Genomic DNA, 15,968 nt, shown 5'->3' with positions numbered 1-15,968 from the left:
AAAGGTCGCAAAGTTCAAGGGGGCCGAATACTTTCGCAAGGCACTGTATGTGCCCTTTGTTCACCATAGTTGGTGCGTGTGAGTACCTGTGCTGTGTGTTTTGGCTTTCGTGCCATTCTGGATTGCGCAGATGATTACGGGTCTCGTCCAGTGTGTTAATCATTGTGTGCATGTGTTATTTATTTGAGGAACTGCTCGCTCTTTTGTTTTGGGTTTCTACCCTGTGTTGCTTTACGTGTTTGTTTGGTCTTTGTCCCAGTGCCTTTACACGGCAGGGCGTAATTTGGGCTTAATTAAAAAAACTATTATGCATTCCTGCGCCTGTCTCCCGAATCTATTCATACCAACGTGACACTGACTTGCAACCATATCACCACTTACAAGTTCATAGTGAAGGTAAACTATGTATTAGGTATGGACAGAGATATTTTCTGTAACATATTTTTATAAACATAGTTAGACTTCATTTTCGTTCCTTACATATTTGAACTTATTCAACTAACCAACTATCAAGTTAATCAGTGCATTAAAAAAGTGATAAGCTGTAGAAATTTAATAATTAGAACGTTTAAATAATTGCAGTGTTAATATGAATCCAAATTCATAAAAAGGACATCCTCATTGCATGAATTGTTTAGCCTTCGTTGCTCAATAGAGCATTTTACCACTTCCTTGACCTTCTTTGACACTACATTTTAATCCATCCCATGATGCACAAGGGCATAGTTCCTAGCATAGTACCTAAATGAGTATACATACACCTTTAATACACACACATGGAGTAGGGCTGGTTTCCCAGACAAAGATTAAGCCAGGTCCTGGACTAAAAAGCTGTTTCGATGGAGATTATCCATTGAGAAGGACTAGGCTTGATCTGTGTCTGGGAAACTGGACCATAGTGATCAGCTGGATTCAAAAAACATGTTCCCTTCCCTTGCCATCTCTAATCATGCAATATAGCGATGGCTTTACTTAGCCCTACACCATACTGTTTTCATCCATTCAATCAGGGGCAGAAGGAAGGATGCATATTTTTGTTACAGGATATTGTATTTTTATTTACATTATATTACAATGAGATTAGAAGTGAATAACAGGTATCAAACAGTTTAACTTTTAGAGAATGTCTGAAACAGCAGGTCAAAGGGTCACGTGTATTATCAACCAATATTACAGGGACTCTTGGAAGAATAGCCTCCATTGTGGGTTAAACGAGATCCAAACAAACAAACAAATGGGGAGATATCACAATAATAGTGTAACTTGTGTCACATTGATCAAGAATATAACTTTGAGGCACAGAAAGGCAACAATTCAACTCTGAACAGCAACTCACACACAGTAGATCTGTGAATCTCAACAACAACAAAAACGTCCCATTCCCTCCTCAAGACTTTTCAATAATTGGAGTCATGCCAATGTAGGTGGTGACATTTTTTTCGTCACCCTCCTTGTTGCTCACAGGAGAATAAGATGTGTCCTCCTTTGTTGTCATCTATAGATGGAGAGAGTTTAGGGAGGGAGGGAGGGAGGGAGGGGGTTACAGAGTACAATATTAGTGGCAAGACATTGGACATAATAGCTTTTCAGGATCATAATCTTTCAGATACAGTATTTGTTGTCCAATGGCGCCGGAGGAGAGGGCTGCATCCTAACAAATTATGTGTGTTATTTCGCGTTATTTGTAACTTTTGTACATAATGTTTCTGTCACCGTCGCTTATGACCCAAAATAGGTTCTGGATATCAGGACAGCGATTACTCACCTCGTACTGGACAAAGATTTTTTCTTTAACGAGTCGGATGCAAAGGATTTACTTCAGACATCCGACAAGGACCAAATTCCTGTAATTCGCATGAGAAAGGCACAGAGATATCGGGGACTTAGGTCGAGGTGCCTTGTAATGATCCGACGGCGAGTGGGCAATCTGCCTATTCAGTCCTAATCAGTCCTATTAGGCAATGTACAATCATTGGACAACAAAATAGATTAACTACGATCATGAAAATCCTACCAACGGGATATTAAAAACTGTAGCATCTTGTGTTTCACCGAGTCGTGGCTGAACGACGACATGGATAAGATACAGCTGGCGGGTTTTACGCTGCATCGGCAAGATAGAACAGCTGCCTCCGGTAAGACAAGGGGTGGCGGTCTGTTTATATTTGTAAACAGCAGCTGGTGTGTCACGACTCCGACCGAAGGTGGCTCCCCTTCCTGTTCGGGTGGCGCTCGACGGTCGTCGTCGCCGGCCTACTAGCTGCCACTGATTCTTTTCTCCCCCTCCTTATGCGTTTATTGAGTACACCTGTTTTGAGTTGGTTATAATTAGTGAGGCTTTATTAGTCAACCGGTCTGCCTGGTTCTTTGTGCGGGATTGATTGTTGTAACCCTGGTGTTTGCATTAGATGTACATGTTAGTGTATTTAGTGCTAGACTGTTTTTGTTTCCCTGTGTCTGGGGCATTTGGTTTAAGCACCCGTAAGTGGGGTGACCATAGTTCACCGTGTGTGCATTAAAAAAGCACGCCAGACCCACTTCCTCGGGAGCGGAGAGGGTGAGTGTCCTCATCTCCTGCCTCACGGGTCGTGCTCTGGAGTGGGCGAACGCAGTCTGGAATGGCCCAGACTCAGCAAAGGAGCACTACCCAGAGTTTTCCCGCCGTTTCCGCGCTGTGTTTGACCACCCTCCAGATGGCCGAGCGGCGGGAGAACGACTATTCCATCTCAGGCAGGAGAAAAGGAGCGCCCAGGATTACGCGTTGGAGTTCCGGACCTTGGCAGCACGATCTGGGTGGAACGACAGGGCCCTTATCGACCACTACCGGTGTAGTCTCCGAGAGGATGTCCGCAGGGAGCTAGCGTATCGGGACACCGCTCTTTCCCTGGATGAGCTGATTGACATGTCCATCCGACTGGACAATCTGCTGGCTGCCCGCGAGCGTTCGGAGAGGGTCCTGTGTGTTCCACCACCCAGCACCTCCGCTCCCGTTCCGATGAAGTTGGGAGGGGCTATGCCGAGGGGTACCGGAGGAGAAGGCTCCCCCTGCACCAGCTGTGGTCGGAGAGGACACACGGCCGATCGGTGCTGGGGGGGGGTCCGTCTGGGAGTCGAGATGGCAGGCGGAACACTTCTCGATCACCCCAGGTGAGTCAGCACCAAACTCACCCAGAACCCCCTGTTGGTCACATGTTTGTCTTGATTTTTTTTTCTTGCATTTTTTCCCTCTACCCAGCATAGGGCGCTAATCGATTCAGGCGCAGCTGGGAACTTTATGGATCGCGGACTCGCTCTTAAATTAGGTGTTCCGCTTGTGCCGATAGATTCTCCCTTTCCCGTGCACTCCCTAGATAGCCGGCCATTAGGGTCAGGGGTGGTCAGGGAGACCACGGTTCTACTGGACATGGTAACGCAGGGGAATCATAGGGAGCGTATTAGTCTCTATATATTGATTTGCCTGCGTTTCCAGTGGTGCTAGGGATTCCCTGGCTGGCCCGGCACAATCCTAAAATTTCGTGGAGACAGGGGGTTCTCCAGGGGTGGTCAGAGGAGTGTTCTGGAAGGTGTCTGGGAGTTTCCATCGGTGCCACGTCGGTGGAGAGTCCAGACCAGGGTCCACGGTGTGCATTCCCCCCGAGTATGTCGATTTGGCAATCGCTTTCAGTAAAAAGAAGGCAACTAAATTACCACCACATCGACCGGGAAGGGATTGTGCGATAGATCTCCAGGTAAACGCTGGCTTCCCAAGAGTCACATGTACCCATTGTCCCAAGAGGAGACGTTGGCTATGGAGACATATGTCACGGAGTCTCTGGGACAGGGGTACTTTCGGTCCTCCATCTCACCCGTCTCCTCAAGTTTCTTTTTTGTGAATAAAAAGGAGGGAGGTTTGCGTCCGTGTATTGGTTATAGAGGTCTAAATGCCATCACAGTGGGGTTCAGCTACCCACCACCTCTCATTGCTACGGCAGTGGAATCATTTCAGGTAGCGCAGGTAGCTTCACAAAATTGGATCTCAGGTGCGCGTATAGTCTGGTGCGTATTCGGAAGGGAGACGAGTGGAAAACCGCATTTAGTACCACATCGGGCCACTATGAGTACTGCGTCATGCCGTATGGGTTAAAGAATGCTCCAGCCGTTTTCCAATCCTTTGTAGACGAGATTCTCAGGGACCTGCACGGGCAGGGAATGGTTGTTTATATCGATGACATTTTGATCTACTCAGCCACTCACGCCGCGCATGTGTCTCTGGTACGCAAGGTGCTTGGTAGACTGCTTGAGCATGACCTATACGTCAAGGCTGAGAAGTGTGTGTTCTCCAAACGAGCCGTTTCCTTTCTGGGTTATCGCATTTCCACCTCGGGGGTGGAAATGGAGGGTGACTGCATTAAGGCCGTGCGTAATTGGCCGACTCCGACCACGGTAAAAGAGGTGCAGCGGTTTTTGGGTTTTGCCAACTACTCCCTGAGGTTTATCCGGGGTTTTGGCCAGATAGCGGCTCCCATTACCTCACTGCTGAAGGGGGGCTCGGTGCGGTTGCGGTGGTCAGCAGAGGCGGACAGAGCTTTCAACAGGTTGAAGGCGCTGTTCACTGATGCACCTGTGTTGGCGCATCCGGACCCCTCAATAGCATTCATAGTGGAGGTGGACGCGTCTGAGGCTGGGGTGGGTGCCGTGTTATCACATCGCTCGGGTACGCCACCAAAACTCCGCCCCTGCGCTTTCTTCTCGAGGAAGCTCAGCCCAGCGGAGCGTAACTATGATGTGGGGGACCGGGAGTTGTTAGCAGTGGTCAGGGCTCTGAAGGTGTGGAGACACTGGCTTGAGGGGGCTTAGCACCCCTTTCTCATCTGGACCGACCACCAAAATCTGGAGTATATTCGGGCAGCTAGGAGACTGAACCCACGTCAGGCAAGGTGGGCCATGTTTTTCACCCGATTCCGGTTTACGGAACCTACTCCAATCCTTCCCGCCTCAAGGCTGATAGCATCAGTGGTATGGGAGGTGGACTCGGACATCGAGCGGAAGTTGCGGGCTGAACCCGCGCCTCCTCAGTGTCCGGCGGGGCGGAAGTACGTGTCGCTTGGTGTTCGGGACCAACTGATTCGGTGGGCTCACGTCCTACCCTCCTCGGGTCACCCTGTGGTGAGGAGGACAGTGGGGAGCCTTCGGGGGAGGTATTGGTGGCCTACCTTGGCTAGGGACGTTAAGGTTTATGTCTCCTCCTGTTCGGTATGCGCCCAGAGTAAGGCTCCTAGGCATCTTCCTAGAGCGAAGTTACAACCCCTCCCCGTTCCACAACGGCCATGGTCTCATCTCTCCGTAGATTTCCTGACCGATCTGCCCCCGTCTCAGGGGAACACTACGTTTCTGGTGATTGTGGATCGGTTCTCTAAGTCCTGCCGTCTCCTCCCGTTGCCCGGTATCCCTACAGACTGCGGAGGCATTATTCTGATCGGGGCCCCCAGTTCACGTCCCGAGTATGGAGGGCGTTCATGGAGGGTCTGGGGGTCTCGGTCAGCCTGACCTCCGGTTACCACTCCGAGAGTAATGGGCAGGTGGAGAGAGTAAACCAGGAGGTGGGTAGGTTTCTGCGGTCGTATTGCCAGGACCGGCCTGGGCCGAAATGGCCCAGAACTCACTACGCTACTACTCTACTACTTTCAGTGTGTGTTGGGGTACCAGCCGATCCTGGCACCGTGGCATCCGAGCCAGACCGAGGCTCCTGCGGTGGAGGAATGGGTGCAGCGCTCCAAAGAGACCTGGAGGACTGTCCAGGAATCCCTCCAACAAGCCAGTGGACGGCAGAAAAGGAGTGCTGACCACCACCGCAGTGAGGCCACCGTGTTTGTACCGGGGGTCTGGCTCTCGACCCGAAACCTGCCCCTCCGTTTGCCCTGCTGGAAGCTTGGGCCGCAGTGTGTAGGGCCCTTCAAAGTCCTGAGGAGAATAAACGAGGTGTGTTATTGATTACAACTCCCTTCCTATTATCGTATTAACCCCTCGTTTCATGTGTCTCTCCTCAGGCCGGTGGTAGCTGGTCCCCTACAGGACGGTAAGGTGCCGGAGGTCCCTCCTCCCCCTCTGGACATCGAGGGGTCCCCGGCGTATACAATACGGGTCATCCTGGACTCGAGATGCCGGGTGAGGGGCCTGCAGTACCTCGTGGACTGGGAGGGGTACGGTCCGGAGGAGAGGTGCTGGGTACCGGTGGGGGACATTTTGGATCCGTCAATGTTGAGGGATTTCCATCGCCTCCATCCTACGCCTCGTCCTCCGGGTCGACCTCGAGGCCGGTGTCGGCGCGCGGCGGGAGCCGCGCGTCGGGGGGGGGGTACTGTCACGACTCCGACCGAAGGTGGCTCCCCTTCCCGTTCGGGTGGCGCTCGGTGGTCGTCGTCGCCGGCCTACTAGCTGCCACTGATTCTTTTCTCCCCCTCCTTATGTGTTTATTGAGTACACCTGTTTTGAGTTGGTTATAATTAGTGAGGCTTTATTAGTCAGCCGGCCCGCCTAGTTCTTTGTGCGGGATTGATTGTTGTAACCCTGGTGTTTGCATTAGATGTACATGTTAGTGTATTTAGTGCTAGACTGTTTTTGTTTCCCTGTGTCTGGGGCATTTGGTTTAAGCACCCGTAAGAGTGGTGAACATAGTTCACCGTGTGTGCATTAAAAAAAGCACTTTATTGAACTCTGCTTTCCTGCGCCTGAGTTCACCCTCACGACACCCAGGACCTTACATGGTGCACAAAATTATGGAAGTCTCGAGTTTTTGCTCACCTGAGGTAGAGTATCTCATGATAAGCTGTAGACCACACTATTTGCCACCACAAACCGATGCTGGCACTAAGACCGCACTCAATGTGATAAGGCTATAAGCAAACAGGAAAACACTCATCCAGAGGCGGCGCTTCTAGTGGCCGGGGACTTTAATGCAGGGAAACTTAAATCCATTTTACCAAATTTCTATCAGCATGTTAAATGTGCAACCAGAGGAAAAACACCTCTAGACCACCTTTACTCCTACAAAGCTCTCCCTCACCCTCCATTTGGCAAATCTGACCATAATTCTATCCCGAATCCTGCTTACAAGCAAAAACTAAAGCATGAAGCACCCGTGTCAATAAAGAAGTGGTCAGATGACGCAGATGATAATGTACAGGACTGTTTTACTAGCACAGACTGGAATATGTTCCGGGATTCCTCCGATGGCGTTGAGGAGTACACCACATCAGTCACTGGTTTCATCAATAAGTGCATTGATGACATCGTCCCCACAGTGACCATACGTACATACCCAAACCAGAAGCCATGGATTACAGGCAACATCCACACTGAGCTAAAGGGTAGAGCTGCCGCTTTCAAGGACATGGACTCTAACCCAAACGCTTATAAGAAATCCCGCAATGTCCTCCGACGAACCATCAAACAGTCAAAGCGTCAATACAGGACTAAGATTGAATCGTACTACATCGGCTCTGACGCTCGTTAGATGTGACAGGGCTTGCAAACTATTACAGACTACAAAGGGAAGCACAGCAACGAGCTGCCCTGTGACCTGATCCTACCAGATGAGCTAAATTACTTCAATGCTCGCTTCGAGGCTAGCAACACTGAAGCATGCATGAGAGCATCAGCTGTTCCGGACGACTGCGTGATCACACTCTCCATAGCTGATGTAAGTAACACTTAAAAAATAGGTCAACATTCACAAGGCCGCAGGGCCAGACGAATTACCAGGACGAGTACTCCGAGCTTGCGCTGGCCAACTGACAAGTGTCTTCACTGACATTTTCAAACCTGACTGAATCTGTAATACCAACATGTTTCAAGCAGACCACCATAGTGTTCTTGGGCACAGGGACTAAGGTAACCTGCCTAAATGACTACCGTCACGTAGCAATCACATCTGCAGCCATGAAGTGCTTTGAAAGGCTGGTCATAGCTCACATCAACACCATTATCCCAGACACCCTAGACCCACTCAAATTTGCCTGCCGCTCCAACAGATCCACAGATGATGCAATCTCTAAAGCACTCCACACTGCTCATTCCCACTTGGACAAAAGGAACACCTAGGTGAGAATGCTATTCATTAACTACAGCTCAATATTCAAAACCATAGTGCCCTCAAAGCTCATCACTAAGCTAATGACCCTGGGACTAAACACCTCCCTCTGCAACTGGATCCTGGACTTCCTGACAGGCTGCTCTCATTTGGTAAGGGTAGGTAACAATACATCTGCCACGCTGATCCTCAACAAGGGGGCCGTTCAGGGGTGCGTGCTCAGTCCTCTCCTTAACTCCCTGCGTGGCCAGGCACGACTCCAACACCATCATTAAGTTCACCGAAAGTGGTAGGCCTGATCACCAACAACGACGAGACAACCTATAGGGAAGAAGTCAGAGACCTGGCCGGATTGTGCCAGAATAACAACCTATCCCTCAACGTAACCAAGACTAAGGAGATTATTGTGGACTACAGGAAAAGGAGGACCGAGCACACCCCCATTCTCATCGACAAGGCTGTAGTGGAGCAGGTTGAGAGCTTCAAGTTCCTTGGTGTCCACATCAACAACCAACTAGAATGGTCCAAACACACCAAGACAGTCGTGAAGAGGGCACGACTAAGCCTATTCCCCCTACAAGAAACTAAAAAGATTTGGCATGGGTCCTGAGATCCTCAAAAGGTTCTACAGCTGCAACATTGAGAGCATGGTTGCATCACTGCCTGGTATGGCAACTGTTCGGCCTCTGACATCACTGTGGCTAAGCTGCCTGCCATCCAGGACCTCTACACCTGAAGGTGTCAGAGAAGGCCCTAAAATTGTCAAAGACCCCAGCCACCCCAGTCATAGACTGATCTGTCTACTACTGGAAGCCATAAGACTCCTGAACAGTTAATCAAATGGCTACCCGGATTATTTGCATTGTGTGCCCCCCCAACCCCTCTTTTTTACGCTGCTACCTACTCTCTGTTTATCATATATGCATAGTCACTTTAATTATACATTCATGTACATACTACCTCAATTGGACCAACCAACTAGTGCTCCCGCACAGTGGCTAACCGGGATATCTGCATTGTGTTCCACCCACCACCCACCAACCCCTATTTTACGCTACTGCTACTCTCTGTTCATCATATATACATAGTCACTTTAACCATATCTACATGTACATACTTCCTCAATCAGCCTGACCAACTCGTGTCTGTATGTAGCCTCGCTACTTTTATAGCCTCGCTAATGTATATAGCCTGTATTGTTTTATTTCTTTACCTACCTATTGTTCACCTAATACCTTTTTTGCACTATTGGTTAAAGTCTGTAAGTAAGCATTTCACTGTAAGGTCTACAGGTTTACACCTGTTCTATTCAGCGCACGTGACAAATAAACGTTGATTTGATTTGACAGCCTATAGGGAGGAGGTCAGAGATCTGGCCGTGTGGTGCCAGGATAACAACCTCTCCCTCAATGTGATCAAGACAAAAGAGTATTGTGGACTACAGGAAAAGGAAGGACCGAGCACTCCCCCATTCTCATTGACAGGGCTTTAGTGGAGAAGGTTGAGAGCTCCAAGTTCGTTGGTGTCCATATCACCAACAAACTATCATGGTCCAAACACACCAAGACAGTTGTGAACAGGGCACGACAAAACCTATTCCCTCTCAGGAGACTGAAAAGATTTGGCATGGGTCCTCAGATCCTCAAAAAGTTCTACAACTATCAAAACTCAGGAAAAGACCCAGATACAGATAGCTAGAGTCACAGATGTTTATTGACCCAAACAGGGGTTAGGCAAAAGACAGGTCAAAGGCAGGCAGAGGTCCGTAATCCAGGGCTGAGTCAATAAGGTACAGAACAGCAGGCAGGCTCGGGGTCAGGACAGGCAGAGGTATGTAAACAGGTCTGAGTCAGGCATGTACAGAACTGCAGGCAAGCTTGGGGTCAAGGCAGGCAGAATGGTCAGAACCGGGGAAACTAGGGAACAGCACTTGAGAAAGCACTGAGAAGGGAAAACACGCTGGTAAGACCTGACAAGACAAGACGAACTGGCAACAGACAAACAGAGATCACAGGTGAAAATACACTGGGGATAATGAGGAAGATGGGCAACATGTGGAAGGGGGTGGAGATGAGCACAAACACAGGTGAAACAGATCAGGTTGTGACAACAGCTGCACCTTGGTTGCATCACCGCCTGGCATGGCAACTGCTCGGCCTCCGACCGCAGGTCACTACAGAGGTTAGTGTGTAGGGCCCAGTACATCACTGGGGCCAAGCTTCCTGCCATCCAGGACCTCTATACCAGGTGGTGTCAGAGGAATGCCCTAAAAATTGTCAAAGACTACAGCCACCCTAGTCATAGACTGTTCGCACGGCAAGCGGTCTAGGTCCACAAGGCTTCTTAACAGCTTCTACCACCAAGCCATAAGACTCCTGAACAATTAATCAAATGGCTACCCAAACAATTTGCATTGTCCCCCCCTTTTACGTTGCTGCTACTCTCGGTTTATTATCTATGCATAGTCACTTTAATTCTACCTACATGTACATATTACCTCAATTACTTCGACTAACCTGTGCCCCCGCACATTGACTCTGTACCGGTACCCCCTGTATATAGCCTTGCTACCGTTATTTTACTGCTGCTCTTTAATTATAAATGTTTCTACATTTTTACTTATCTATTTTTTACTTAACACTTATTTTTCTTAAAACTGCATTGTTGGTTAAGGGCATGTAAGTATTTCAATGTAAGGTTGTATTCAGTGCATGTGACGAATGCAATTTTATTTTATTTGACCTATGTTATGCTGTACAAAGGTCTCGTTTTCTGGATACAGATTAGGCCTAGTCTTGGACTAAAAAACATGGTCAATGGAGAATCTCCACTGAAATACCTTCTTAGTCTAGGACTAAACGTAATCTGTGTCCGGCACAGGAAGCTGCAGAGGGCAGAACGGCTCATAATAATAGCCGGAACGGAGCAAATGGAATAGCATCAAACACCTGGAAACCCTGTGTTTGATGTATTTGATACCATTCTACTGATTCCGCTCCAGTCATTACCACGAGCCCGTTCTCCACAGATAAGGTACCACCAACTTCCTGTGGTGTCCGGGAAACTTCCTCAAAATAGTTTAGCTTTCAGGATTATCATTAATCAGATTGTTAACATATCAACATACAGTGGGGCAAAAAAGTATTTTGTCAGCCACCAATTGTGCAAGTTCTCCCACTTAAAACGATGAGAGGCCTGTAATTTTCAAAATAGGTACACTTCAACTATGACAGACAAAATGAGAAAAAAATGCAGAAAATCACATTGTAAGATTTTTAATGAATTTGTTTGCAAATTATGGTGGAAAATAAGTATTTGGTCAATAACAAATGTTTATCTCAATACTTTGTTATATACCCTTTGTTGGCAATGACAGAGGTCAAATGTTTTCTGTAAGTCTTCACAATGTTTTCACACACTGTTGCTGATATTTTGGCCCATTCCTCCATGCAGATCTCCTCTAGAGCAGTGATGTTTTGGGGCTGTTGTTGGGCAACACGGACTTTCAACTCCCTCCAAAGATGATCTATGGGGTTGAGATCTGGAGACTGGCTAGGCCACTCCAGGACCTTGAAATGCTTCTTACGAAGCCACTCCTTCGTTGCCCGGTGTGTTTGGGATCATTGTCGTGCTGAAAGATCCAGCCACGTTTAATCTTCAATGCCCTTGCTGATGGAAGGAGGTTTTCACTCAAAATCTCACGATACATGGCCCCATTCATTATTTCCTTTACACACATCAGTCGTCCTGGTCCCTTTGCAGAAAAACAGCCCCAAAGCATGATGTTTCCAACCCCATGCTTCACAGTAGGTATGGTGTTCTTTGGATGCAACTCAGCATTCTTTGTCCTCCAAACACGACGAGTTGAGTTTTTACCAAAACATTCTATTTTGGTTTCATCTGACCATATGACATTCTTCCAATCTTCTTCTGGATCATCCAAATGCTCTCTAGCAAACTTCAGACGGGCCTGGACATGTACTGGCTTAAGCAGGGGGACACGTCTGGCACTGCAGGATTTGAGTCCCTGGCGGCGTAGTGTGTTACTGATGGTAGGCTTTGTTACTTTGGTCCCATCTCTCTGCAGGTCATTCACTAGGTCCCCCCGTGCGGTTCTGGGATTTTTGCTCACCGCTCTTGTGATCATTCTGACCCCACGGGGTGAGATCTTGCGTGGAGCCCCAGATCGAGGGAGATTATCAGTGGTCTTGTATGTCTTCCATTTCCTAATAATTGCTCCCACAGTTGATTTCTTCATACCAAGCTGCTTACCTATTGCAGATTCAGTCTTCCCAGCCTGGTGCAGGTCTACAATTTTGTTTCTGGTGTCCTTTGACAGCTCTTTGGTCTTGGCCATAGTGGAGTTTGGAGTGTGACTGTTTGAGGTTGTGGACAGGTGTCTTTTATACTGATAACAAGTTCAAACAGGTGCCATTAATACAGGTAACGATTGGAGGACAGAGGAGCCTCTTAAAGAAGAAGTTACAGGTCTGTGAGAGCCAGAAATCTTGCTTGTTTGTAGGTGACCAAATACTTATTTTCCACCATAATTTGCAAATAAACTCGTAAAAAATCCTACAATGTGATTTTCTGGATTTTTTTCTCATTTTGTCTGTCATAGTTGAAGTGTACCTATGATGAAAATTGCAGGCCTCTCTCATCTTTTTAAGTGGGAGAACTTGCACAATTGGTGGCTGACTAAATACTTTTTTTTGCCCCACTGTATGTTATTCAAAATAGTGTATAATTTTTATCAATGACAATGTACAGTAAATACTGTTCACTAGCTCAAACATAAGAGAGGCTTATGAGAAAACTATCATGCTAATTATACATGTAGGAAGGCAATGACAAAGAATCAAGAATAACCAATATATCTTAATGATAAAGGGAAGACCTATGTAGGATTATTAGGATTTACAGGAGCTGAATAGAGAGCTTCGCCAAAAACAATATGTTTAAATTTATTCTGAACAGAAACATAATGGAAGCACATGCATACAGTATACTCTTACAATGTGTAGCGGCTTTCTTCTATCTCCTCCTCTGACGAAGAGGTGGAACAAGGATCGGACCAAAATGCAGCATGTAGATTTCGATCCATGTTTAATAACACAACGTAAACACAAAACAATAAACGTAACGAAAACCGAAACAGCCTCATTCTCGTGCTCATAAACACGGACATAAGGACACTAAGGACAATCACCCACGACAAACTCAAAGAATATGGCTGCCTAAATATGGTTCCCAATCAGAGACAACGATAAACACCTGCCTCTGATTGAGAACCACTTCAGACAGCCATAGACTTAACTAGAACACCCCACTAGCTACAATCCCCATACATACACACCACATACAAAAACCCATGCCACACCCTGGCCTAACCAAATAAATAAAGATAAACACAAAATACTTCGACCAGGGCGTGACACAATGGTTTAAGATGCACTGGTTAAGACATTTACTGAATCATGGTGGCATCATAGTTAAGAAAATGATTAGTTACACAAACATGTTAGTAATTTAGCATTGTGTTAATGGGCGTCTTAAGACAACTGGAAACTTGTAAAAACAAAAAGAAGGTCAAATCATAACTTCAGTGATCTTCAGGTCAGAATGTCAGAGCTTTAGAAAGATGCCAGAGTTTCTGACTTGTAATTCCAAGTTGGATGACGGTTCAAACCGATTGAGGTGCTCTATGCAACACCCTTAAACAATTCCCTTAAGTAAGGGGAAAATATCACTTAAGGGAAACACTTAATATGTTTTATCCAACCGAGCCCAGGACTTATTCTTGACCATGTGACTTGACCAGGAAAAACTCTGGGCCCTAACTATAGTATATTGATTAAAAGACATGTTGTTCTGCTTCTACCTTACTGCACATCTACCTCAACTAAGCCCTCAACACTCCCACAGACACACAGGTCAGTGGTACCTTCAGTTTGTGTTCACAGACGATGAGGCAGGTGAACACCAGCAGCAGCAAGACCCCCAGACCAACAATGATGAGAGGGAAGTTGGACACCAACGTCACCATCAGCAACAGCTTTTGGAGCTTCGCAGCCGATGTGTCGTCTATCACCACCGTCTGAAGAAGGGGGTGAAGAAGGTGCAGAATATATCAGCACAGACAGAGTAGACACTGTAAACTCACTGACAATGTACAGTCGTGGCCAAAATAATTGAGAAAGACACAAATATTAATTTTCACAAAGTCTGCTGCCTCAGTTTGTATGATGGCAATTTGCATATACTCCAGAATGTCATGAAGAGTGATCAGATGAATTGCAATTCATTGCAAAGTTCCTCTTTGCCATACAAATGAATTGAATCCCCCCAAAATATGTCGACTGCATTTCAGACCTGCCACAAAAGGACCAGCTGACATCATGTCAGTGATTCTCTCGTTAACACAGGTGTGAGTGTTGACGAAGACAAGGCTTGAGATCACTCTGCCATGCTGATTGAGTTTGAATAACAGATTGGAAGCTTCAAAAGGAGGGTGGTGCTTGGAGTCAATGTTCTTCCTCTGTCAACCATGGTTACCTGCAAGGAAACACGTGCCATCATCATTGCTTTGCACAAAAGGGCTTCACAGGCAAGGATATTGCTGCCAGTAAGATTGAACCTAAATCAACCATTTACCGGATCATCAAGAACTTCAAGGAGAGCGGTTCAATTGTTGTGAAGAAGGCTTCAGGGTGCCCAAGAAAGTCCAGAAAGCACCAGGACCGTCTCCTAAAGTTGATTCAGCTGTGGGATCGGGGCACCATCAGTACAGAGCTTGCTCAGGAATGGCAGCAAGCAGGTGTGAGTGCATCTGCACGCACAGTGTGACAAAAACTTTTGGAGGATGGCCTGGTGTCAAGAAGGGCAGCAAAGAGGCCACTTATCTCCAGAAAAAACATCAGGGACAGACTGATATTCTGCAAAAGGTACAGGGATTGGACTGCTGAGGACTGAGGTAAAGTCATGTTCTCTGATGAATCCCCTTTCTGATTGTTTGAGGCATCCGGAAAAAAGCTTGCCCGGAGAAGACAAGGTGAGCGCTACCATCAGTCCTGTGTAATTTCAACAGTAAAGCTTCCTGAGACCATTCATGTGTGGGGTTATTTCTCAGCCAAGGGAGTGGGCTCACTCACAATTTTGCCTAAGAACACAGCCATTAATAAAGAATGGTACCAACACATCCTCTGAGAGCAACTTCTCCCAAACATCCAGGAACAATTTGGTGACAAACAATGCCTTTTCCAGCATGATGGAGCACCGTGCCATAAGGCAAAAGTGATAACTAAGCGCTTCGGGGAACAAAACATGGTCCATGGTCAGGAAACTCAGGAAACTCCCCAGACCTTAATTTCATTGAGAACTTGTGGTCAATCCTCAAGAGGTGGGTGGACAAACAAAAACCCACAAATTCTGACAAACTCAAAGCATTGATTATGCAAGAATGGGCTGCCATCAGTCAGGATGTGACCCAGAAGTTAATTGATAGCATGCCAGGGCGGATTGCAGAAGTCTTGAAAAAGAAGGGTCAACGCTGCAAATATTGACTCTTTGCATCAACTTCATGTAATTGTCAATAAAAGCCTTTGACACTTATGAAATGCTTGTAATTATACTTCAGTATTCCATAGTAACATCTGACAAAAATACCTAAAGACTAAATCTAAATGCAGCAGACTTTGTGAAAATTAATATTTGTGTCATTCTCAAAACTTTTGGCCATGACTGTACTATCTGGGGGTGTCACTTACAGCACAGCACCCTGTAAAGGTATACAGTACAATCGAAAAGGACAGAGTTGTCATTGCAAATTTGCGTTCAGTGCTCAGATAAAATATTATTTTGTTTAAATGAAATGTTATATTCTCCCAAAGTTGTATGTTTT

At 46.8% G+C, this 15,968-nt stretch overlaps 1 protein-coding gene across 1 annotated transcript in view; it reads right to left on the bottom strand.

Annotated features, from left to right (window-relative positions):
• Positions 1–1,031: 1,031 nt before the first annotated feature.
• Positions 1,032–15,968, bottom strand: part of LOC139408943 (lysosome membrane protein 2-like) — a 63,412-nt gene continuing 48,475 nt past the window's right edge. The window contains exons 11-12 of the mRNA XM_071153446.1: positions 14,013–14,165; positions 1,032–1,495 (exon numbers count right to left, since the gene is read on the bottom strand). Coding sequence (XP_071009547.1) covers positions 1,388–1,495; positions 14,013–14,165 — 261 coding nt within the window. The 3' untranslated portion in view covers positions 1,032–1,387. The remainder of the gene's footprint in view (positions 1,496–14,012; positions 14,166–15,968) is intronic.

The sequence above is a fragment of the Oncorhynchus clarkii genome, chromosome 5 (assembly GCF_045791955.1).
Source record: "Oncorhynchus clarkii lewisi isolate Uvic-CL-2024 chromosome 5, UVic_Ocla_1.0, whole genome shotgun sequence".
In the NCBI taxonomy this organism is placed as follows: domain Eukaryota; kingdom Metazoa; phylum Chordata; class Actinopteri; order Salmoniformes; family Salmonidae; genus Oncorhynchus; species Oncorhynchus clarkii.
This window is presented reverse-complemented; position numbering and strand designations above follow the sequence as displayed.